Source organism: Cheilinus undulatus, linkage group 16 (assembly GCF_018320785.1).
Source record: "Cheilinus undulatus linkage group 16, ASM1832078v1, whole genome shotgun sequence".
NCBI lineage: Eukaryota > Metazoa > Chordata > Actinopteri > Labriformes > Labridae > Cheilinus > Cheilinus undulatus.
In genome coordinates, this window is record NC_054880.1 from 37,589,928 (window position 1) to 37,615,413 (window position 25,486).

At 38.8% G+C, this 25,486-nt stretch overlaps 1 protein-coding gene across 3 annotated transcripts in view; it reads right to left on the minus strand.

Moving 5' to 3' along the window:
- calcr (calcitonin receptor) overlaps window positions 1-25,486 on the minus strand; it is a 112,539-nt gene that overhangs the window by 36,357 nt on the left and 50,696 nt on the right. For 2 of the 3 annotated variants that reach the window (XM_041809261.1, XM_041809260.1), the window contains exons 3-14: window positions 21,751-21,910; window positions 21,347-21,454; window positions 15,610-15,701; window positions 15,360-15,519; window positions 13,820-13,930; window positions 13,613-13,725; window positions 11,216-11,288; window positions 10,996-11,106; window positions 10,481-10,593; window positions 10,084-10,252; window positions 9,892-10,002; window positions 9,685-9,797 (exon numbers count right to left, since the gene is read on the minus strand). In XM_041809261.1, coding sequence (XP_041665195.1) covers window positions 9,685-9,797; window positions 9,892-10,002; window positions 10,084-10,252; window positions 10,481-10,593; window positions 10,996-11,106; window positions 11,216-11,288; window positions 13,613-13,725; window positions 13,820-13,930; window positions 15,360-15,519; window positions 15,610-15,701; window positions 21,347-21,454; window positions 21,751-21,910 — 1,434 coding nt within the window. The remainder of the gene's footprint in view (window positions 1-9,684; window positions 9,798-9,891; window positions 10,003-10,083; window positions 10,253-10,480; window positions 10,594-10,995; window positions 11,107-11,215; window positions 11,289-13,612; window positions 13,726-13,819; window positions 13,931-15,359; window positions 15,520-15,609; window positions 15,702-21,346; window positions 21,455-21,750; window positions 21,911-25,486) is intronic. The other variant, XM_041809262.1, reaches the window with a different exon arrangement.

Genomic DNA, 25,486 nt, shown 5'->3' on the forward strand with positions numbered 1-25,486 from the left:
ACAGACAAGCAGGAGTGAGTCATAAAAATGAGATCCAGAAAAGTCTTTTATCAAAGTTAAACTGAAAAGCATTTCATGTTCCTATCAAGGCTCAAAATTGCTTGTTTATTTCCCCAAAGTGCATGTTTGATTTTTATGCCTCAAATGTGCTCTTCTAAACACTTTTCACTAAATACAGACGTCAGTGTTCTATTTTGTGCAGACCTCAACAGAGACTATTTTGAGCCATTCATAGTCTTTTATTAGCTGTTAGAGTATTTGGACTTCAGTGTTACTGACGTTTTAGCATCGCTTCTAGGAGACACAGCAGTGGAATTAATATTCAGTGAGATTTAAAAATTCTCCAGTTTCATTTTAACAATATTGTTTTAAATTTTGTATTTCTCTTTAGACTGTTGATTCACAAAACATATCGAAGTTGAATCAATGCTAGACACTACCTTTAACCCCCTTAAAGCCTGAAAACACAAATAATAGCCAGAAATTCTAATTTTTTGGAACTGAAATGTTCATTTAACTTTCTTATGAAATTTTAAAAAAAATCAAAATTTCCATAAAATTTAACATATATATTTTTAGTATCTCATTTCATTCTTTAGGTGTTTTTGGTAACTGATAATCCACCTGGGCAATTTTATCATTTATCAGAGTGTATTCAGAAGTTTTTTTGAGTAATTCATTGAGCATATTGATTTGATAGAGGTATCATAAAAGTATGTATCAAATATGTGACAAGAGGCGTTAAGGGGTTAAATATTAAATTGTACTGGACAGTAGAGATGGGAACTGCAGGGTTACTAAGGATGGGATACAGTACAACACTATACCATACAAAGCAGTACGATAAGATGCAAAACAATCCAAATACATTATGATACAATATGATACAATACAGAATATTATGATACACTATGATACATTACAATTAGGGCTGTCAATAGATTGCAATTTTTTTTATTTGCAATTAATCTCACAAATTTCATAGTTAACTTGAGATTAATTGCAAATTAATAACACTTGTTTAATCTGTTCTAAATGTAGAACAGTCTCTGCTGAGAGCTCAGCAGTAAGGCACAGACACATCTAATGGTGTTTCACTGATCTGATGTGGTCAGAGGTGAGTATGGAGGACACATCTGCCCAACTCAAGAGAAAAAGCAAGCATTTACTTAAAAAATGTCTGCTTTTATTTATTACTATTATTTATCATCTTTCTTTTCAAATTAAAAAATGCCTTAATGTAAAATAAATGCTGACAGTAAGAAATGACTGTCATCAGTCCAGTAGATTTACTGGAGTAATGCCAATAAACACAAATTTGAAGCTGCTTTTCAAAACTCATGAACACACAGAGTAAAAGAAGTCTCAATGGAGAACTTTTAAGTGTAGTAAGGGGACCTAACCATCTTTTCATTCTTCAGATCATAGAAGAGCTCCAGATTTAATCTCAAACCATTTTTTCTTCATAATTAAAGGAGACCCACAGTCTAGTAATGCTTGTTAGTTTATATTATGATACTCTGCAGAGCTCATTCACTGCTTCACTCTCAGGCTCACCTGCAACACCTCTGCTCACCTGTCACACACCAGCCTGTCCTGCTCTGTCTCCTCCTTCACATGATGTAGCTGGATATTCACCAGCGGCAGACCGTCTCCTATAGGGACTGCAGAGTCTTTGACACTTTTACAGCACCTAGATTGACTGTTTTTTTAGGGCCTGAGCACCGAGGGTGTGAGGACCCTATTGAAATCCTTAAGACTATTATTATTATTTTATATGCTTGGCTGGAATTTTGAGTGTCTGATCATGCACAAAAACTCCTACAAATTGGCATGGACATGTGGCCTGCTGAAAATTTTGATATTTTATAGGTCACCAATATGAGTGTGGGAAATTGGCTCAATAGGGCCCCCTAGACTCACGAAAAACACAGCCCCTAAACACTATTTCACGTACAGGAATTAAATTCAGTACACATATTCAGCTTCTTAATACACACAAAAAAGTCTCTTATCATCATATTGAATTCCCAACAGGAAGTCCGCTATTTTGAAAAAATGTGTGAAATGTTGCCATTTCCTGTGGTCCCTCAAGGATTAACTTGTCCGACAGCTTTCATCAGAACTATGTGAAATTTGTTTTTTGCCTGAAAGAGACATTAATGAACAAAAGTACAAAACTCAAAGGGCGTGGCCATGGCGAGCCCTCAAATTTGCATATTTTTTATGTAAAAGGGAGTTGCTTGTAACTCAGCTGTGCGTAGTCCTAAGTGAATAAAATTATTCATGTATAATGAGGGTTCAGGCCTCAACGCACTTATGTGGTAATATTTCTTACTGATCATAGTGTCTCCTAGAGGTGACAGGAAATATCATGTTTTTACTTTCAGAGGTACACTATATTGCCAAAAGTATTTGCTCACCTGCCTTGACTAGCAAATGAACTTAAGTGACATCCCATTCTTAATCCATAGGGTTTAATATGACGTTGGCCCACCCTTTGCAGCTATTACAGCTTCAACTCTTCTGGGAAGGATTTCCACAAGGTTTAGGAATGTGTTTACGGGAATTTTTGAACATTCTTCCAGAAGCGCATTTGTGAGGTAACACACTGATGTTGGACGAGAAGGCCTGGCTCTCAGTCTCTGCTCTAATTCACCCTAAAGGTGTTTAATCGGGTTGAGGTCAGGACTCTGTGCAGGCCAGTCAAGTTCATTCACACCAAACTCTCTCATCCATGTCTTTATGGTCCTTGCTTTGTGCACTGGTGCACAGTCATGTTGGAACAAGAAGGGGCCATCCCCAAACTGTTCCCACAAAGTTGGGAGCATGGAGCATTGTCAAAAATCTCTTGTTATGTTGAAGCATTCAGAGTTCCTTTCACTGGAACTAAGGGGCCAAGCCCAGCTCCTAAAAAACAACCCCACATCATAATCCCCCCTCCACCAAACTTTACACTTGGCACAATGCAGTCAGACAAGTACCGTTCTCCTGGCAACCACCAAACCCAGACTCGTCCATCAGATTGCCAAATGGAGAAGCACGATTCATCACTCTAGAGAACACGTCTCCACTGCTCTAGAGTCCAGTGGCAGCGTGCTTTACACCACTGCATCCCACACTTTGCATTGCACTTGGTGATGTATAACTTGGATGCAGCTGCTCGGCCATGGAAACCCATTCCATGAAGCTCTCTACGCACTGTTCTTGAGCTAATCTGAAGGCCACATGAAGTTTGGAGGTCTGCGGTGATTGACTCTGCAGAAAGTTGGTGACCTCTGCACACTATGTGCCTCAGCATCCGCTGACCCCACTCTGTCATTTTACGTGGCCTACCACTTTGTGGCTGAGTTGCTGCCGTTCCCAATGGCTTCCCATTTGTCATAACACCACTGACAGTTGACTGTGGAATATTTAGGAGAGAGGAAATTTCACCACTGGACTTGTTGCACAGGTGGCATCCTATCACAGTACCATGCTGGAATTAACTGAGCTCCTGAGAGTGACCCATTCTTTCACAAATGTTTGTAGAAACAGTCTGCATGCCTAGGTGCTCAATTTTATACACCTGTGGCCATGGAAGTGATTGGAACACCTGGTTTCAATTATTTGGATGAGTGAGGGAATACTTTTGGCAATATAGTGTAGATCTCCTAATGTTTTGATTATTTCCTCATCAAATATGCTGGGTAAACCGTTGAGACATTAGATTTGTAGCAAAATTGGTGAGTTTTCATCAGAGGGCGTAGATGTGCTGGCACAGCGAACTTTGATTTGGGCTTGATGCTTCGCCATAAAATTTCAAACTGCTATAACTAAACTGTTTTTTGATCATATCTTAATAAAATTTCATGTGCACAATAGTTCCATCCTGAACACATCTGCATTTGAAATTTTAGATTAGCCATGATTCCTATATGGGTGATCAAATCCCACTCAAATTTGCTCAGAAACATCCAAAGACATCTGTGACCATGGTGATTTTTTGATTGCCATGAAACAGGAAGTAGTTTTATCAAGTGGTAAAAACACTCAAATGGATAATACAGCCATAACACTTGGTTCATAAAATTCTTAGTGCATGAACACACTCATCAGTATAAATTTGGTTTTTGGGTGTGGCTTAATGGCTCAGTGGCGCCCCCTAGAAATTTTCAAAAAATCAGCCCCGGCAGCAAGGACAACCTAGAATTTTGAAAATGGGAAGGTATATGTATCTTGCAAGGATCTACAAAAAAGCCTCTTGGACCCATATCGCCAAGTCAACAGGAAGTTTCTGTAACAACATTGGTCAACCCTAGCCATTTCCAGGTGTTCTTCCAGGAGTTTCTCCTCTGAAGGCATTCTTCAGATTGACTCAAAACTGAGTTATCTGCTAGAAGAGACCTTTGTGAAGAAAAGTTCTGAGGCTCGTTTACAAAACTCAAAGGGCGTGGCCATGGCAGCTCATCAAACTTTGATGTCCCAAACTGACACAGAAACAGACTTTGTTTCAAATAAACTACTGTAAACTTGACCAAATCTGCTACAAAATTGGTGTGGAACATCCTTTAATTGTTCCCATGGTAGGCCTATATATTTTCAAGCCCACAGATCTGACACTAAATCTGTTGCCATGGTGATCCATTAGTCACAGTGAAAGAGGAAGTAGTCTAGTTAAGGGTACTGAAGAGCTCCAAAGGGCTGGCACTGCCATGAAAATTGGTGGGAATAAGTACAGTGGAAAAAATTAAAAGTTACGTATGAGTTTAGTTTGTGGGCGTGGCTTAATGGCTCAGGGGTGCCCCCTATAATTTGTTTTAAAAATCAGCACCCAAACCACATACAACCTAAATATTTAAAATTTACAGAGTACAGATACTCAGCATAACAGGACCTACAAAAAGCCTCTTGGACCCATGTCACCAGTGTGTCGACCCTCCAGGAAATGCCCAGTGTTTCAGATAGCAAGTCCATCCCTGCTTGCAGAGTTATGTAACCAATCCAGCATGGCCTTCTTAACCTGCCATTGAAAAGTCTCTGTCCTTTATCCATTTCTGCTCGCTTGCACTGCATCGCGACAGTGCCGCTTCCTGATCTCGCAAACTATGGAATGAGTTGAGGGTCACACAGAATGTGCGTGTGTTAATCATGCAACAAAAAAATTTGTGCCGTTTAAAGTAATTTGAGTTAACACGATATTAACGCATGAACTTTGACAACCCTAATTACAATACAATATGAAATGGAACATTACGATACATTATGCATTATAATACATTATAATATAATATGGAATGTTATGAGACGTTATGAAACTAAATGATATGAAATGAAACATTGCAATACATTTTGATACATTATAATACAAAATGGAATATTATGATACATTTTGATACATAAAAATGCGATACAAAATTAAACATTATGATGCATTATGATACATGATAATACAATACGGAATATTATGATTTAAGGGCTGTTGACATTACCAAGTTAACCCTTGTGATTAATCTTGAAACTTAATGCGTTAAAAAAAAAAAAAAAACGCAACTTAATCGTATGACTACGTTTGACCACAACTTGCTCCCGTAGTCCTCCAGTGTGGATGTTTACATTCCTGGGGGTGAAGAGGCGAGAGGTGGGTCAGACACAGCCAGCAGTGAGTGAGGAGACAGACCCAGGTCTGCTTAATGGCAATTTTCTTTTTAAAAAGCTGGTGAATGTTAGTTGAGATAAAACCAAAATTTTGGGTACATGCTGCAGTGATGAACTGTCCTTACACCGAAGTACGAGTCTTAAGTTCCACCTTCAGGCAAAGCACATCTTTGCTAATGTTAGCAAAGACGCTAACAGCAACACGGGATCAAGCCATGGTCGTACGACTCTCTTCAGCTGCCTCAGGACAGTTTTCTTCTTCAGCTGCTCCAAAACTTTGGGGAAGTCCTGCTTGTTAACAATATGAAACCAGTGTAGAAATCCACGGTGGAATTGGCAACACTGAAGTTAATTAGTGAACTTTATGAGCTGAAAATATGATGCTTTCAGGTAGCCTCAGTAAACTAGACGACTGTATTCTATATGTTAAGATGTATTTCAATGTCACATAAAAATGGGAAAATTTAGTTTTTGATGAGAAACTTCAATAAATATAGTTGTAAATATGTGTTTATATTTGAGGGCTATACAATAGATGTAACAGACTGAATCATAGCTTTTTAACTCAAGCACTACTCAGCTAAGACACTTGTAGTTTAAATATTTGCCCTAATTTTGTCTCTCCACCAAACTATAGAAAGTATTGATAGTGGTATCAATAAGGACTCAGATCAGCACTTTCAATGTGCTGTAGCATACCTAGAATTAAAAGAATAAAAACAAAACACTTGACAATAACAACCTTTAAAAATGTAAAAACTCTAAAAAATATACTTAAAATATTCAAAAAATGCTGTGATTAATCATGATTAATCCAAGCGTAGTGATGTGATTAACTTGATTATTTTTTTAAATTAAGTAACAGAAATAATTGTAATACAGTATGGAATATTTTGCATTATAGGTGTCTGACTGACTGAAGAACAGAGAATACCCTTCAAAATAAAGTGCGGTATAAATGTATTTATTCACTGCATCTTGATGTCAGTTTCATGTCTCTTCATCTGTTATTTTTTTTTGGCACTGTCTGACATTTTCCTGCTGTCTCTGTCTCCTTTGGTAAATTTACTTACATTTTAGTTTCTCTCATTCATAAGTGCCACCATGGGGAGTCATTAGGATATGACAGTCAGATTTGGCAGAGATATCTGTATGGAGTGCCTTAAGCAAACTGAAGATCATGTCAGGTAATTAAACATTCTTTGTATCTTTTATTGTACAATGTTTCTCTAATGCAAAGCATGCATACAATATATGAGTACAATAATTCAGGATTTAAAAACTTTGGCAAAGAAAGATAGAATGGTATTTTTTCTCTTTGATGCCATGTGAAAAAACAGTCATAAACTTTAAAACAAAACTACATATGGTTTGTTAATAGAAGTTATGAGACTTTGACACCAGAAAAGCAAAATTATGAGAATCACAGATGAATATCAGCTTTTGGTGACTGATGAAGGAGATCAAGTCCAACAAATTCAGAGACAAAATATGTGTTTTTGCATCTCAGTGGAGTCCTGTTGATGTGTTGGTCCTCTCCCGTGAAGAGCGGAGTTAAGAGCTACAGCTGGCATCAGGTCGGCCCTGTCTTAAAACAATGGTATGCTGATTTAGCTTTATTTTTCTTGTGGATGATACTGCTGAGACTGTGTGTTCTCAGAGGTTTCCTGAGGCTAGGTGCCCAAATCAGCAAAGATCAGGTTTTTGTGGTAACAGATGGAGCATCTGATCGATCAGCAAACTTTCTGTCTTTTGGGTTTGCCAGGAACAGCTGCTCCAGCTGTGCAGTACGCTGTCTGGAAGTCAGATCGAGTTTCTTTAAGTATTTTTTGCAGAAGTTTTGTTCTCAAGGTGCCATTGTTTGTAATCAGTCAAGCTGGGAGGCCTGAGAAAGGTTGTATTTTTATGGCTGAGGATGCACTCAAACTTTATTGGAGTACTTTTTTTCAGTAAGATAAAGGGAGTTGGAAAAGTCTGCAGAAGGAGAACCAGAAAATTTTAGCAAGGAAAATGCAAAAATGCACTGGGAGGCACTTATGGTTTGGAGGGAAATGTTGGTTTTGTGCAGAATTTGGCATGATCTGCTGAAATGTAGTTTTACATAATCAACCCATCACTGGTGTCATATTCTATTATCAAAACGTGTAGACATACACTCTGCAGAAAAGGACTGCTTTTGGATGGTCAATATTTAGTGAAGATGTTTTTCAGTGAAGATGTTGTGTAAAATGTGAATAAAAACACAATAAATTGGTTTGCAAATCCTTTCCAAGCTGTTTTGAACTGAATACAGCACAATTACAATAAGTTTATTTAGATTCTGAATTTAATGCCTGCAACATGTTAAAAAAAAATTGGGACAGAAAATGTTTAACACTGTGTCACATTGCCTTTTCTTCTAACAACACCCTGTAAATGTCTTGGGAATGAAGACATTCGTTTTTGAGGTGGAATTCTTTCCCATTTTTTCTCGATGGGCATCTTAAGTTGCTCAATGGAAGAGGTTTCTGCATTTTTACCTTCAAAATGTGCCTAATGTTTTCTGTGGGATACAGTCTTGTACCGCCAACTCTTTCATTGTGAAGCCATGCTGTTGTAACTCATGTGGAATGCAGTGGTGGCTAGTTAATAGGGGGTGCTAGGGCAGCACCCCTTCATCACTCTCTGGATGGATGGATGGAAAACATCTATGTACCTCTCAGTATTAACGGTGCCCTCACAGATGTGCAAGTTACCCATGCATTGGGCACTAATACACCCCTACACCATCAGAGAGGCTGGCTTTCAGTTTTACATTGATAACAACCTCCACGGTCCTTTTGTGTTTAGGCCCAGAGGACTCAATGATCAGTATATCCAGCAACAATTTGAATTGGGACTCGTCAGACCTCAGCACACTTTCCCACTTTAGTTCAGACGGTTGCAGATGAGCTCAGGCCAAGAGAAATCAGGGTTTCTTCTGAATGTCTTTGATAAATGGCTTTCACTTTGCATACAACAGTCTTGAGGCTTGTTTAAGCTCTGTTAAAATGCATATTGATATGGACAGACCTTTTTGTCCGTACTCTGCGTTCAGTGCAACCGTTGTCTTGAAGCTATGGGTACTGACCAAACGTAGCAATACCAGCGCCAACTGTTCAACCCAGAACAGCAAAACACAATGACGAATCATTTGAAAAAAAGGCAGAATTTAATGATTTTTCTGGGGAAGAATATTGAATGAGTTGTTGTAAAATACAAACATATCAATGATGCTAGCTTACCTGGACACAAAGACACCTCAAGAGCAGAGCTGAGCAGAGAACAGACCATCCTTTCTTAAGTCTATGGGACGGATGGAAACTGACTATGTTAACTGACTGGTTTTCAAAAGAGATCCTGAGCCCATGCTGTAATATCCATCACAGAATGATGCCAGTTTTAGTGCAGTGCTACCAGAGGGATCAAAGGTCAAGAACATTCTGTGTTGGTTATTGGCCTTACCTATGTGCAAAGATTTTTCCAGATTCTCTGACTCTTTTTATGATATTATGGACTCTAGATGGTGAAATCTACAGATTCCTTGCCTTTATACTTTGAGGAACACTGTTCAGAAACTTGTTGGACTCGCTGCCAACGCAGTGTATCAAAAAGCAGAGAAACCTCACCCCTGTTGCTTGTGATTGGCTGAGCCTCTTAGGAATACTACTTCTTCTTTCACCTGGAATGTTCCAGATTTTTAAGCAAGCCAAAACTTTCTCAGTTTTTTTCTTGCCCCTGTCCCAAATTTTTTGGAATACATTGCAGGCATCATAGTCAGAATGTGTGTATATTTCCAAAATACAATAAAGTTATCAGTTTTTAACATCATGGTTAATAGAAAAAATATCTGTAAATCACTGTTTTTTTGTTTTTGAAATATTTTACAAAGCGTCCTCATGTTTTTGGAATTGGGGACTGTACATCAGAACAACTTACTTCCATTTTCCACATTTACTTAAAAAAAGCATAAACTTTTAAATTTGGGCCGTATTATAATAAAGACAATGTCTTTATATAAATAATTACCTTCAGTTTAGCCTTGGTGTTTTCATTGCAGAGTGTGTAGTTGGACCAGGTCCTGTTGGTATCTGGGTGGCGAAACCACTGACCGTCTTCTCCACAGTACTTTGTGGCCTTTTCTAAAAGTGACAGTTCATCAATAACGACAGATTCCCTGACAATATCTCCACATGCACCACATTTTGCCTCTCTGTCCCAGCCTTTCTCACTCACCTGTCGGGTCAAAATCCACAAAATAGTTGGGGCAGTTCTGAGAGGTGTAGGTTCCTGCTTGAGTGTCGTCCCAGCATAGCCAGCCATCCCAGTTACGATTGCAGTACAGACCTATGGCACCAATACAAGGTAGTCAAACAACCACAAAGGAGATTTACAGTAACAGAAAGCTGAATGAGTCTTTTTCTCTACCTGATTTGTTATACGGCAGATCTCGGTTCATTTTCTCAAAGCATTTGTACTGACTGTCGAGGATTTTCTTCCTCACTATCTCCTGCTCCTCTGGGTTCACCATGGGACTGACGGTGGCCTCATCAGAAAGCTCAACCTCAGCGTCCCCCGAGAGCTGTGCAGCTGCCTTCTTTTAGTGAAAACATCACACAAAAACACACAAAGATACACAGAGTCAGGATCACGCTCAATCAAAAACACCAGAACAATAAAAGCAGCATGACTGCTGTATCTGTCATTCCGAAACTAAGGAGGGGGCACATCTCTTGAACTTACAGTAAAAACTAAACAGCACTGATTAACCTAGCTGACAAGAACCAGTACGTTTCATGATGATAAATTGTTAAATAAACATTACCCTCCATTTGTCCTTTGTGTTGTAAGCACAGAGAGTGTAGTTGGCCCATGTCCTACCGCTCTCTGGAAGGCGAAACCATTGCCCGTCTTCTTCACAGAACTTAGTCACTTTTTCTAAAAGGGACAAAATTACAACAACTATAATGTATGCAATAAATTCTAAGAACAAGATCCGCTCCTCTGCAAAACTGTTCAGCCAAAGATCCAAACAACTGGCCAATACAGCACTGAATAACCAAATCATCAGCATATCTGTTAAAACATTGGTTCCCAACCCAAGATGTCAAAGGAAATACAGTGATAAACCCCAGAAAAGATGGTGCTGGATTTGAATCTTTAGGAGATATATATATATATATATATATATATATATATATATATAGATATAGATATATGGAAAAATCTATACAATACTGTCTGTAAATTTATTGCTACATTGGATTATGCTACAAAAAAAACAATCAAAACATTGTAAAAAGCAAAACAAAAAACAAATTTGCACCTCTCACTGCTCACCTGTCGGGTCAAAGTTAGAAAAATAATCGGGACAGTTTTGGGTGGCATAGGTTCCCGCTGGAGTGTCATCCCAGCATAACCAGCCATCCCAGTTACGACCACAGAACAGGCCTATAATGCCAACACAACACAAAAACAGGACGATGAATATTTACACACACCTGTTGTTGATATGTTTGTCTCACATACAGAGTTAATCAGATTTAACAAACATCAGTACCTGATTTGTTATAAGGTGGTTCGTGATTTATCTTCAGGAGGCATTTGTATTCATTCTCCACCATCTTCAGTGTCTGTGGAAAAATACATTAAAATAAACAAAGAATACATAATTCAAAAACGGACCAAAAACTTTGGTTCAGCCAACACTGACTTACAAAAATCTCCTGTCATTTAAGGCCCCTAAAACCATGAATGTTTTGAGGAAATTGACTGTTGATAAAAGTATAGTTATCTGGGTTTTTAGTCCTAATCTGAAAATGTGTACATTGCTGAGTCTACTCTAATCTATCATTTTTTAATGGTTTTCTTCAGTTTGCACACATTTATGATTCAAAAATCAGATAAATCTGCAAGAAAGAAACAACTTTGGAGCTCCAACAAAGAATAGGAAAGCAATGAAGACGTGTTTTAAACCGGTCACTGACGACTTTTCTGCACTTTGTGCCTGTGGGAGTTTTGAAATGTTGCGGAGGTGAGATCACTGAACACAGCATGCTGCTACAGTGATGCACAAGAAGGTCACACTAGCAAAAGGTGCCAGCAATACAGATGAAATTTTGTGATTGACTAGAGCAGAAGCTTTGAAAAAATTGCATAGAAAAAGAAACATCATATGTGCTTCACACACCTGGCGTGGGTGCAGCACAGAGCTGAACTTTAAGAATGGAATATGACTTGTCATGTCAGGACTTCTCTCTAGTGTATGAAGGGCTAAAAAATCCTCAAAGCTGTTAAGAGTAACAAGAAATAATCTTGAGAAATATTCTTGTGAACTTGGTGAGTCATGCCTCTCTTTTGGATTTAAAGTATTTTCATTATCATAATGCTCCAAGCTGAGGTTTATCTCACTGTTTATTTTAAGGTTTATTTAAGACATTCACACTGCAGGCCGTAACACTATTCTGTTCTTTTTCTCAGATCTGATATTTTTGGTTTGCCCGTTCACGCTGCAGTCAAATTCCAAAAGATCAGATACGTATCTGATTTAGAACAACATAAGGCTGTGTTCACACTGCGGTTAAAAGTGACCTGAATCTGATTTTTTTGCTCAAATGTGACCCATATCAGATTTTTTTCTGACAGTGTGAACAGCACAAGTCACATTAAATCTGACCTTTTTGAATCAGATTCAGGCCACTTTTGAATGTGGTTCTAAATCAGATACATATCTGATCTTTTGGAAGTTGACTGCAGTGTGAACAGCCAAACAAAAAAATCTGAACCAAGAAAAGAGCAGAATTTTGCATTGAGGCTTTCAGTGTGAAGGTAGCAGCCCAGGGTCAGTCAGAGGTCAATAAGGGACTTACAGGTGATCCCAAGATACTGTAGTAATAATCTTTAAATGACAGACTGTAAATAATCTTTAATGGTTATTATTAATATTCTATAATAAATATATCTAACATTATTCTCAGACAGGCCTGTGGTTTAATTTTCAGAGTAGAGGTTATTCTGGGCAAAAAGGAGGTTTATTATAATTTAAATATGTTATTTCAGTTCTCATACACCTACAGATTAAATACAAATTTCTTGCTTTTACAATAGTCATGCATCATACACACCACTGTGGCACTGAGCTTCAAACAAAATATTGTGCCCTTTATTTGGCAGAGAAAAAGTTGCCAACCCTAGCTGAGCTTTTGTTCCCTCCTAATAATGTTAGCTCACAGATCCCCTGAGACTCCATACCAGTATTGTTCAGTTAAAACATTTCCAGGGTTTTGAAAAATACAGAACCAGGTTTTTACATACCCTGGTTTCAATTTCCATCAAAAGTGAGAAAGTCAAAATAAATTATCTTAAAAAGTGGGAGGGATTTTTCCCACTTGTATACAATAGTCAAACACTTAAGCTCATAATGAAGGTGGAAAATCTCAAGGGCACAAATAGCTGCAAACCACTCGAAGATGATTACAGTGATGTCCTTCCTCTCTAATTCATTCATGAGGATGCTATAAATCAAGACATCATTATGTTGGTTGTCAAAATGGTTGTCCTTGATATTGCCTCCAATTCTTCTTGTCAAAATGTTTGTTTACGGATGTGACACAACAGAACTGCTGAGTGTTGAAATCAAGAGGTACAATACAGTCAAGAACAAGCTTCAGTTTCTAATGTGGGTCATATTTAATTTGGGGCCAAAGAAGTAATTAGCTACAGTTTTGGAACGCAAAAGCATGCAGCCTATTCAAAAGTTTATATCAGAGGCTAATTCCAATTAAAGACATAAACTAAATATGCAATCGATGTGCAACATTAGTTTTAATTTGTGCACATTTTCTTAATCTACTTTTAGGTTTTAAAGTAAAAGAAATAAGAATTGTGTCTATAAAAGCTACTTTTTCTTGAATTCACACCGTCATCTAGCAATTTTGGTTAGCCCAGTTGTCCTTACCCTCTGCCTCTTTTCATGTGAAGCTGCACAGAGAGAATAGTTGGTCCAAATGCTGCCGCTCTCTGGATGGTGAAACCACCGACCGTCCTCTTCACAGAACTTGGTCACCTTTTCTGCAAAGGGAGGTCATGATTAGGTCAGCTTTATTTCAATGATGTAAAAGATATTAACAAGACACAAAAAATTCTCCAGAGTCTCACCACTCACCTGTCGGGTCAAAGTCACTAAAATAATCAGGGCAGTTTTGGGAGGCGATGGCTCCAGCTGGAGTGTCGTCCCAGCACAACCAGCCATCCCAGTTACGGCTGCAGTACAGACCTACAACACCAACAAAAGACTTAAACCTTATAGGCCATAAATAATATACAGTGCCTAAAAAAGTATTCACCCCCTTGGATATTTCACTCTTTTATTGATTTTTTGAATCAATCATGGTCAATGTAGTTCCCTTTTTGGCTGCATAAATATTCACCCCCTTCAAGTCAGTATTTAATAGTTCAACATTAGCTGCAATCAGAGCACTGAGTCTGTGTTGGTAGGTCTCAATCAGGTTTGAACAACTGGACACTGCAATGTTACTCCATTCTTCTTTGCAAAACTGATCAAGCCCTGTCATGCTGCATGGAGATTGGGCGTGAACAGCTCATTTCAAGTCCAGCCACAAATTCTCTTTTGGATTGAGGTCTGGGCTTTGACTCAGCCACTCCAGAACATTCACCTTGTTTTCTTTAAACCATTCTCTGTATGCCTCGGGTCATCATCTTGATGGTCGTAAATCTTTCCCAAGCTGTAGTTCTCTTGCAGACTGAATAAGATTGTTCTCCAGGATTTTCCTATTTTTTACAGCATTCATTTTAATCTCCACCTTTATAAGACTTTTAAGGCCAGCTGCTGAGAAGCATCCCCACGGCATGATGCTGCCACCACCATGCTTCACAGCAGGGGTGGTGTGTTTGTGGTGATGTGCAGTGTTTGGTGTCTTGTCTGATGTGCTAAAAGCTCCATTTTGGCCTCATTAGACCAAACAACTTTCTCCCACTTGACCATGGATTCTCCCACATGCCTTTAGCTGAACTCTAGTCAAGATTTTATCTGAGTTTTCTTCAACAGCGGCTTTCTCTTTGCCACTTTCCCATCTCAGCTGCTGAAGCTTGTAACTCCTCCAGAGTAGTTACAGGTGTCTCGGTGGCCTTCTTGAACACTCTGCAATGTTCTTTCTCTTTCTTGATGATAGATTTGACTGAACTGTGAAGGATGTTCAGTGCCTTGGAAAATATACTGCATCTATCCCCTGACTTAAACTTTTCAATAACCTTTTCTCTGAGTTGCTTGAAGTGTTCTTTTGTCTTCGTGGTGTAATGGTAGCCAGGAAAACTTATTAATCAATGACTGCACCTTCTAGACTTTAGACACATTCACTACACTCAGGTGATCCCCAGTTCACTAGTCATGAGACTACTAGCACCAATTGGCTGGACCTCTGTTGAATTAGGTCAGTCATTTTAAAGTGGGCCAATACTTTTGCAGTCCCTTATTCTACATCACATATTTAACTGACATAACTTTGTATAAATCTGTTTTCACTTTGGCATTAAAAAAAGGATTTTTGCATTGTTTTTGGTAAAAAACCCAAATTATGTAGACTGTGATTGATTTATAAAATCAATAAAAGGTGTTGAATTCCTTTTATAGGCACTGTAGAAGCATGTTTAGGCAGATTGGAGTTCCATACATTAGTAGACAGTACCTGACTCCTTGTAAGGCGCATCATGCTTCATTTTCTCGATGCATTTCTTTTCATTCTCAAGGACGATTTCTTCCATAACACTGCTTTTTTCTGTGCTAACCTCTGCGGTCGCTGTTGTTGGCTTTCCCGGTGCATCTAGTAAAAACTGACTATCTTCCTTCTGTAATAATGGGAGTTAAACAGAAAAATGTTTACAGAGCTACTGAAAGTATCACAAGCACTAGCAATGATACAGTTACTGACTTCATACCTCTAATTTGTTCTTTGAAGTAGGCTGACAAGTAGATCCAGTCTCAGTCTCGACCCAGTTCCCAGATTCGTCACAATATTTAGACACTTCTTCTGTAAGGGAAAAAAATATAAAGCAACTTGACAAAAGCATAATCCAGTGATTATACCGTGTCAGATTACTTAAAGTCACATAATTGCTTCTGTTTGACGTTCATACCCACAGTAAAATGTCTATATTTTTTGGCTCTGGCCTTGTTTTTCTCCAGTTGTGCGTTGGCATCATCAAAATACATGAATCTGACCATGAATTTTGGCATTACTGAACAGCTGTGATTCATCCCCCTTGGCATACATCATCAAACGTTATGTCAAAGGGAAATTTCCCTCTCAGGAGTAATTTTCTGGCAAATACTCAAACATGGGGCTTAAGACCATGTGTACTGCAGTGCTAAGAATAAAATCACATTGTTACTGACAACAACAACATCCATTTCCAGGCTGCAGAGAATTTCAAAGACAGCTCATGAAAGGTTTAAGAATCTTTTCCAACTGTACGTCTTTCCCCAAAGCCTCGTATCAGTAGCATCAGCTTTCAAATAAGGAGCCATGAGGGGACACTTAACGTCACAGGCATTTTGGGAAGATCTTTTATGAGCCTTCTCTTACAAAAACACCCTCTCTCCGCCTATCCATCTCTCTGAGTCAGACTTCTCTGTCATTTCTCTAATCCTCCTTCTATTTTTCCGTCTACCGCTCCTTCTCTGCCTCTCTCTCTAGATATATAAATATATATATATATAGCCTTCAGTCTTGTCTCTGCCCTCTCCTTCACCTCCATACTCTCCGCTGTATTGCGTCTCCTAAATCAAACATGACTCCATACCAGATCTCCCCAGCTACCCATTATTGAGCATCACAACCCTCACAATAAAATAACTGCTCACAGATCAGGACAGGCTGCCAGCCAAACATGAAATGTACTTCAAGAACCAATTTCCTGTCAATTTCACTATCAATAAATGTCTGTTTTCATTGACTCTGATTGGACAGGCTGTTATCTTGTTTGTAAATGTCATACACTCCATGTCTTACTCACTTACTGTTGTCAGTCTCACTCTGTTGCTGCATCCATGAGTGATTTGTTATGTCAAGGAGTCTGCTGGAAGCTGAACTTGAAGCCAGAGAGATTCTTTAAGGTAAATGCCAGCATTATCTTGCTATAGACAAGGTTCAAGGTTCTTTATTAGAACCTCAAATGGCAAATTTGTTTGCAAGAGTTTCGGCATTCCAAGAAAAAAACAACAACTAACAACAAACCAGTGTGGTTTGCCAACCTTTCACTTTGAGTGTAAATTTGAAATTTTACAATTTTAATTTCTGACTCATCTCGATGCACTTTCCATAATCAATAAAGATTTCCATTTTGTACTGGACACCTGTGGCAAAGTAGGTGATTTTTGGTAAGGATGGAACAAAACTAACAAATATCAATTCCTGGCAACCAACCCATGTAGCAGACAGGAAGCAGGTAACTCTGTGGATAACTTAGTTCATGGTGCAGAAGTGTTTAACGTCAAAAACAACAACAACCCACCAGAAACAAGAGCAAAGAAATCCCAGCAGCGATCACTGTCTGCTGGCATCCCTGTCTGTCATCAGGCAAATCCATCTTGAAAAGCTCCAATCTACAACATCTTGCCAGATCCAATAACAGTTCGGACTAACCATTTAAGATGAACGAGGCAGTAACTACGGGTGCGGTTACTTGTACTGGATGCTAATAGCAATGGCTGCCACCTGTGTAGCAATTAGCTCTGATATAGCTACTAATATTATACAATTTTAGTGGAAATGGATCACATTACTTGAGGTAATGTTTCCACTCTTCTTCCAACGTGCTTAGACACAAGTTTGCATTCTTAGGGTTGGGGTTAAGCTTTAATATAAAACTGTATATACAGCAGCTGCTATAGTTGTAGCTATTAGCTCAGATATGGCTGTAGAAAAGCGGCATCCAAATCATACCTAAACCAGATTTCCTTATTATCAAAGAGCAAAAAAACCACACCGAGGGATCCGTTGCTGAAATTTTTTAATCGTAAAAACCAATGTGTGTGTTATCAACCATTTGCTGCACGTTTGTCCTTAACGGTTCTTTGAATGAAGGTATGTATATGTGTGTACTTTTGTATATATTATTATCATTATTACTATTTTTTAAGGAGAATTTGCTGTGCATGTAGACATAAGATTTGGCTGATATTCTCTGGGATCTTTTTCTCTTGTGGGGGTGGGGAGAGGTAGAGGCAGCTTTTTTTGTTGTTTCTTTTGTATCTGTTTATAAAAATCAAGAAAAATACATATATTTTTTAAAACCCTCACTGAAAGTATTGGCTGAGATGATGTTTTTGCAAATCTCCTGAGTTTTGGGCATGAATCTTAGCTCCTAATAAGCTCTGCTTTTTCCTAAACCCATTCTGCAAGAACTGTGAAGCATTAGCACATTGTAACATGAAATTTACAACAAAAATAATTTGCATGAAATGTAATGTATATGCTCTTCAAATTCTTCATTATCTAAATACTAAATACTTCATTATCACAGCACCATTCTTAGGCTGAGGCTACCAGCTGACTTGTAATGTTTGAGGCAATCCAATGAAGTGATTCATACAGTCTTGATTTAAATGATTTCATGTCCATGTGCTCACCAAGGAGGGATTAATTCTCAAGACACAAATCTACCTCTGCTCAGATTCTTTGAATTTTTCTGCTCCCACGGGGACAGAATTTTCCCACCAAATCAAAACAACATTATGAAAATGTTAACTATAAAAGGTTATGACTCAATTTGAGAGTGGATTAAAGGGAATTATATGATTTGCAGATAAGTTATCTCATAGATAATTACAAGTAAGGCTGGGCTGCAAAATTGTCTGCCTTAATGCTTTCTCCTTCTTAGGTTAATGTGCTAATTAAACTGCTAACTATCAGGTAATGAGACATCTTTTCCTTGACATGTCATTTTCATGTTTATGGTACAAAAATGATATTATGGTATAAAAATGAAGGGGAAAAACTGACAGTTACTAACATGTGTGACTGGTGGACTAATGTAATTCAAGTCCTGCTGTGTCTCTCACCAAACACATTAAACTGGACAGTAAAATGGAAAAGATCTCTCAGGTTAAAACAGTTCTCAGCAGACACATTCTTGGGCTGGTCTGGTAACAGAAAGCCTGATGAGTCTCGAGTTAGTCTGTGACAGCTGTACTGACAAATGCTTATGAATTACAGCTAAACTTCTATAACAATGAAAACTTTGACAAAAATTTGCATCATAAGAGTTAACTCTGAAGACAGAAACCATATTTTTTAGACACTTTTTCACATGCATTTTAAGTGTGTAGTTTGACCCATGTTCCCAACCTTGCAGAGGAATGGATTTTCAACCTCCATGTCTGTCAACAGGCAAATCCATCTTGCAAATCCTCGTAATGTTTGTGCAAAACGTAAAATGGTTCTGACTAATAGGTGTTATTTGAGGAGAATGAGACAGGAGTGGACAGGGATGGGGATCATTACTTTTTATTGGTATTGATACCCTTATTGAAACTCCTTATTGATCCAAGTCCTTATTGATACCAAACTATCGATACTTTCTATAGTTTGGTGGAAAGACAAAATGAGGACAAATATTTATATTCGAAGTGGTCCAAGCTGAGTAGTGCTTGAGTTAAAAAGCTATAATTCAGTCTGTCAAATCTATTTTATATCTATCAAATGCAAGTTTGGGAGCACTTATCAGCATTTATCTGAGCAGCTGAGAAAGAAAACTGTCCTGAAGCAGCTGAGGAGAGTGAAATGAGTGAAATTATTATTCCCAGCATGAGGGAGCAATAGGCATGAGGCGGATTTGATTGCATGGGACTCGCAGGCGGAGTCTTCTTCCTTAAGCTGACAGTTGAAGGTATCACATTCTGGTTTAATTTGATGCACAACACTGATGAGCTATTAGGTTAAAGAACTGATGTATGTTTTGACACCAGCTGTATCTTAAAAATGACATCATCAACGCTTGTGAGACTCAATAGCAGTATCGATAAGCTAAAACACTATTGATTTTAGGATATTAGAAAAATACAGAAATTTACTTTGGTAAAAGTAAAAGTACTTGTTTATAAATTTACTCAACTAAAAGTAAAAAGTATGTAAATTAAAGTTAAGCTTAAGGACTGAGTAGCTACTGAGGAGTTGTACTGTAAAATATGATCTTTCCTAATTGCCAACAACAAAAGAAAAGATCTCCAACCAGGTTGTTCAGGTAAAGTCACACCTCTATAATGAAACTCAATACACAGAAAAAATGACAGTGTCCAAAATAGCCTATGTTAATCCACACTACATATTATTTAACTACACTTTTGAAGTGTTAAACATTTGATACAGTGCTACATTCATGGCAAGGGCCACCTCCTCTGGCAAGAGGTGTCAATTTTAACTCTAACTTGGTGGATAACTTCATTCAGAGTTCACTCCAGTTTTTGTTCTGCACAACAGTTGTTTTGGGATGTGACGTGGAATTCTTCTTTCTCTATGTCAGGGGTGTCCAAACTATGGCCCGGGGGGCCAAATGTCCATTTTTGATTGGCCCGTGGAAAATAAAATTAAATATGGCCCACATTAGAAAATAAAGCTTGTGCCTGACTGTATGGCACTTCCTAATTCCAGCCAAGGCTGGGGGATGATAGGGAGAGCTTTCTGGGACCCAGCCAAATTGGGGTCCATGGATAATAACCACTCTTATCAAAGCAATGTTTTTTTGCCCTTGTATAAAGCCTTCAAAATAAAAAAAAATTAGGGGGCAACAAGTGGCATAAATGGGTTAAAAGTGAATTGAAAACACAGACAAAGAAGGGAAAAATGGGTGAAAAGTAGCTAAAAAGTTAAACATAAAGGTCAAAACAAAGCAAAACTGGCAAAAATGGGTAACTAACTCTGATATCCTAAAGACGAGGTGTATGACTTTGGCCCCTGCATCCTTCCTATATTTCTGTATGTGGTCCTCATTAAAGTAAGTTTGGACATCCCTAAGTACAGCTACTCCTACCTAAGTAGAAGTAAAATACTGATTTGAAAATGAATTCCAAAAAATACAAGTACACTAAAAGCAACTCAATTACAGTAATTTGAGGAGATGTAATTAGTTACTTTCCACCCCTGTGTACAGTGAAAGCAGAAACCACAAACTGATTCCCAAACATCGCTGACTTTTCAAGACCTGCATTTGAGTTATTCACAGATCGGACTTCCATCTGTGGGAGTTTTTAAAGAGACTTTATTGACAGTTGTCAATGCTCTGTTTTGATCTACCAAGTACAGTAAGAGCCATCAGGTCATACCCAATAATCGGATCATAAAGTGTAAATACATGGACTTTTGGATGCACATTGAGAATGATTCACTCATGCAGTTTGAACTCACATTCCACTAAAACATTTTTACAATCATACAGTGTTTGCCTGGCCTAATAAAGTCAAACGAGACCACATAAAAGTTTAACACAGACCTCCTAACCATTACCCTTTAAAAGCCCCATGCTGACTGTTGGACTTAACCCCTAAAGCACACAGACGCTTAGATTGTTTCTGTGTTGTCTGCTGACCTGGAATTAAAAAGTTATGCAGGAACCCCTCTTGCTTTCCCACCACTCCTAATTCAGTGGGTGTTTTTTGTTGTGTGCTTGAGTTTCTTACCATTTGGGTTCGTGTCAGGATGATCTGGACAGTTCTGGGTTACAGATGTCCCTGCCGGCGTCTCATCCCAGCACAACAAGCCATCCCATAGACGTCCGCAGAATGTACCTTTTGACAGGAGAGATGAATCAACCATATTTACCAGAATTTTCATTTAAAGAGGATACCAGAGTTACATAACACCCCTACCGCTTTGAAAAAAGCCATTACAACCCAGCGGCTTCTACAAAAGACCTTTCATGTCAGTTAAACCACCGCTAGCAACAGTACGATTACCTCGGACGAGAACAACAACCACGTTACAAACCCAATCCCCCCTCTAACAACATCATTACACTTCAGACGCGCTCCCAGACCTAATCCATTTGTCCTTAAGAAGCCTTAAAATGATTGTGGTTTCTCACCGGTTCTGTTTTCCTGGTGGTCTTTGTTGGACAGATCAAGACATTTGTATTGACCCCGGCTCACTGCCTGTTCCTGTCCTTGCCCTTGTCCCTCTGTCACACTCTGTTCGGTCCTTATCGAAGGGTCTGAGACTGACTCAGCTCCTACTGCTGCTTTTCGCTGTGGAGAGAAAATGACACGAAGATGTATACTGACATTTAAAGTGTAGACATGGAGCTGTTCATGAGATTTACATTCTCTTGACTGTTAGAATAAAATGAGGGTATATACAACAAAACATTATGCAAAATTTAGTTTTGATTCCCACCCTCTGAGAATCCTAACTTTCCTTTCTTTTAACAGATTTAAAGATTGTCTTTGGTAACACTTTATCAGAAGGTGTATGCATAAGACTGACGTGACACCATCATAATAATGACATTAATAATGTTTTTAAGTGTAATTCAATCAGTTATGTCACCTTTAATGCAAAGTTGACATTGTTTGGTGAGCCTTTGTCATGACAACTCACCATGTTTGTTTAAAGCCTCTTTTGAGTGTGAGAGATTTTGTGAAAGTTTTAGAGATGTATAACATGAAACTGATACACTTTATGGACAAAAGTATTTGTCTGCCTGCCCACCACAACAACAGGGACTGTTACGGCGTTGTATTCAAATACATGTACTTTAATATAAAGTTGCCATTTTGCAGCTTTAACAGCCTCCACTCATCTTTGAAGGATTTCTTCAAGATTTTGGAGTGTTTCTGTGGGAATTTGTGCCCATTCATTCTGCAGAGCATTTATAAAGTCGGGCACTGATGTTAGACCAGAGGGCCTGTCTCACAATCTCTGTCTCAATCTCTGTCTTCCCAAAGGTGTTTGATGAAGTTGAGGTCAAGGCTCTGTGCCGGCCACAGTTCTTCCACATCCAACTCTTCAGATCATGCCTTTATAGTCCTTGGGGCACAGTCGTGTTGGAATAGAAACTGTTGCCACAAAGTTGGAAGCATAGCATTGTCCAAAATGTCTTGGTATGCTGGAGCGTTTGGATTGGACTAGCCAGCAATCTAGCCCAAACCCTGAAAAACAGCCCAGTATCATTATCCCTCCTACAACAGACTTCTTAGTTGGTACACTGCAGTCAGGCAGGGAAGGTTCTCCCAGCATACCCGACTCACCCATCTGACTGCCAAACTGAGAAGTGTGATTCATCATTCCATTGAACACATTTCCATTGCTCCACACTCCAGTGTCAGTGTTCTTACACCACTCTAACCGACGCTTGGCGTTTGATTCAGTGACAGAGGCTTGCATGCAGCTGCTCGGCCATGGAAACCCATTCAATGAAGCTCTCACCACATAGTTTTGTGCTTTCATAAATGTCAGAGGAAATCCAGAACTTTTCAGCTATGGAGTCAGCAGAGTGTTGGTGTCTTATACACACCATGTGCCTTAGCAGTCGTTGACTCCACTCTGGGTAGCTGAGTTTCTGTTGTTCCTAAACGCTTCCACTTTCTAATTATATAACTTACAGATGATTGTGGAATATCCAGCAGGGATAAAATTTCATGAACTGTCCTATTGCAAAGTTGGCATTCATCACAGTACCACGCTTAAAGTCACTGAGCTCTTTATAACGACCTGTTTGGCTAGGTGCTCGATTTCATACACCTGTGTATTATTAATGCACAGCCTCTTTAGCTGTTCGCCCCCTCATGATGTGATCAGGGAATGATGGATCTGGCCCCTTGGGGAAGCTGGGAGACAAAATGTGGGGGCACAATGCCAGTTTTGCAATGGACTCTCAAAACAGAAGAAAAGCAAATGTTTGGTTTCTGTTACTTTAACTTCGGTCTGTATACCTGGATAGAGATTATTCCTACACACAGCTGCACCTGGTGGGGACACTGAGGGAGGTGTTGTTGAGGAGGGGAGGTGTTGTGCTGAGGGACAGTGTTTCTGACTGGTGCTTAAGTACAGGATCTACTGGGCATTTAATTGAAAAGTCACATTTTATGGCTTGAAGAGCTGGGACTGAATCTGCTGGGTATTGTGCTTCCCACTCACTATATTAACAAAACTTTTGATGAACAATTTCATATCCAGGGTGGCTGATATTTTCAGCAACTGTTTATTTTTAACAGCTTTATGTGTGAGTGAAGCTAAAGATTACAGTTTTTCATTTAACTGAGGGTAATTTTATTTCACAGTTTTATCATAAGGGCCAAACCTCTACCAAAGATATAGAACTTAATGGAGGGATAAGTTTGGAACATTTCAAAACTAATCTGTCGGGGATTTCACTCTGCATTGAAATTCTACTCGCTCACGATTCATGTGACTCATTGAAATGTGTTTGGGCGCTCTGAAGTTTAGGCAGCTGATGAATCTTATCTCTGCTCTGTTGTTTGTGTTTGGAGGTGACATTATAAAATCAAGCAGCCTGCCATGTGAAATGCTGAGTGTGATAATGCTGCTCAGGAAGGATAAAGAGCCCGTTTTGCTCTGACTTATCTCACACATTTTTAGGGGGGGCTGAAAATTAAGCCTCCCCGTGCCAGCCAGGCTCACAGACGTGCATTTTCTAGATCATTTGATGAATTATAATATTTCCGTCTGCTTGCATGTGCTGTGTTATGATCCAGAGCAAACCTCAGGCTTGTGTCTTTTGTTGAGAGGAAAAAAACTCTTATTAGAGCACCATCATTCTTACCTTTCTGCTTTTAAACGTTCAGTGAAATAAAAAATGGCTGAATGCTGAAGTCTCATGTAGCAGTTTAGCAGCCGTACATATGATGTCACTCCAAACATTGAAGTAAATGACGTCATACATACGACCACCAGGCCACCACCAGTATCAACACGAGTGGAAAAAAAGACAAAAATCTTCTCATGAGAGAACCTTTCATTGAACGCTTCATTAATCTCCATGAAAGAACATTTTCACTCTGAAGTACAGAAACATAAAACCGAACATCTGCGATGAAACTCTCAGCTGTGATATTTTCCAGGACCTCCATGTTTGGCGTCATCCTGAAAGGCAAAGGAAATTATGACAGAAAACTTCCATTTACTGCGCAACAGTCGACCAAATATCCTTTTTTTAAAATGTGCAATGACTCAAAAAGGACCTCTATTTCTGCATTAAGTAAAAAGCCCAGAGCGAACATGTCCATAGTGACCAATGCCAACATCCCTTTAGCCTGTAAATGAAAGGAAACATTCAGTCTGAGAGCTTTTAAATATGAAGTGATTTCTTTGAAAATGTGAGTTATTACTCATTAAGCCAAGTGCTGCAGTTTGATTTGTGGGGTTATATTGCCCACATCAGAGAAATCAAAGTGCTTTATATAGCAAAATATGTGCCAAAATCCATCACCTCTATATGATTTGTCTTTAGTACGACTTTCATGTGAATGTCTTCTGCTGATGGTTGAAACAGCTTCATTCAGCTAATGGAGAGAACATGCTTTAACGTATGATAAGACAAAAACCACTGGAACAAATGTGCCTTAGGCCTCCTACAGATGCGTAATCTTGTCTTATTTAAAAAAAGCATAAAGCCTAAAAATAGTCTGAAATAAAAGCCTTGTCACTGGGGATAACGTGAGGAACTAGTACTACTTAAAATCCTTCAACACAGTGGTTCTCAACTGGTCCGGCCTCAGGACCCAGTCTGTCTTACGACTGACCTTGACCCAAGTTTCCAAAAACTTTTCAACAGCTCATGTTTGGTTAATGAAATATGCTTC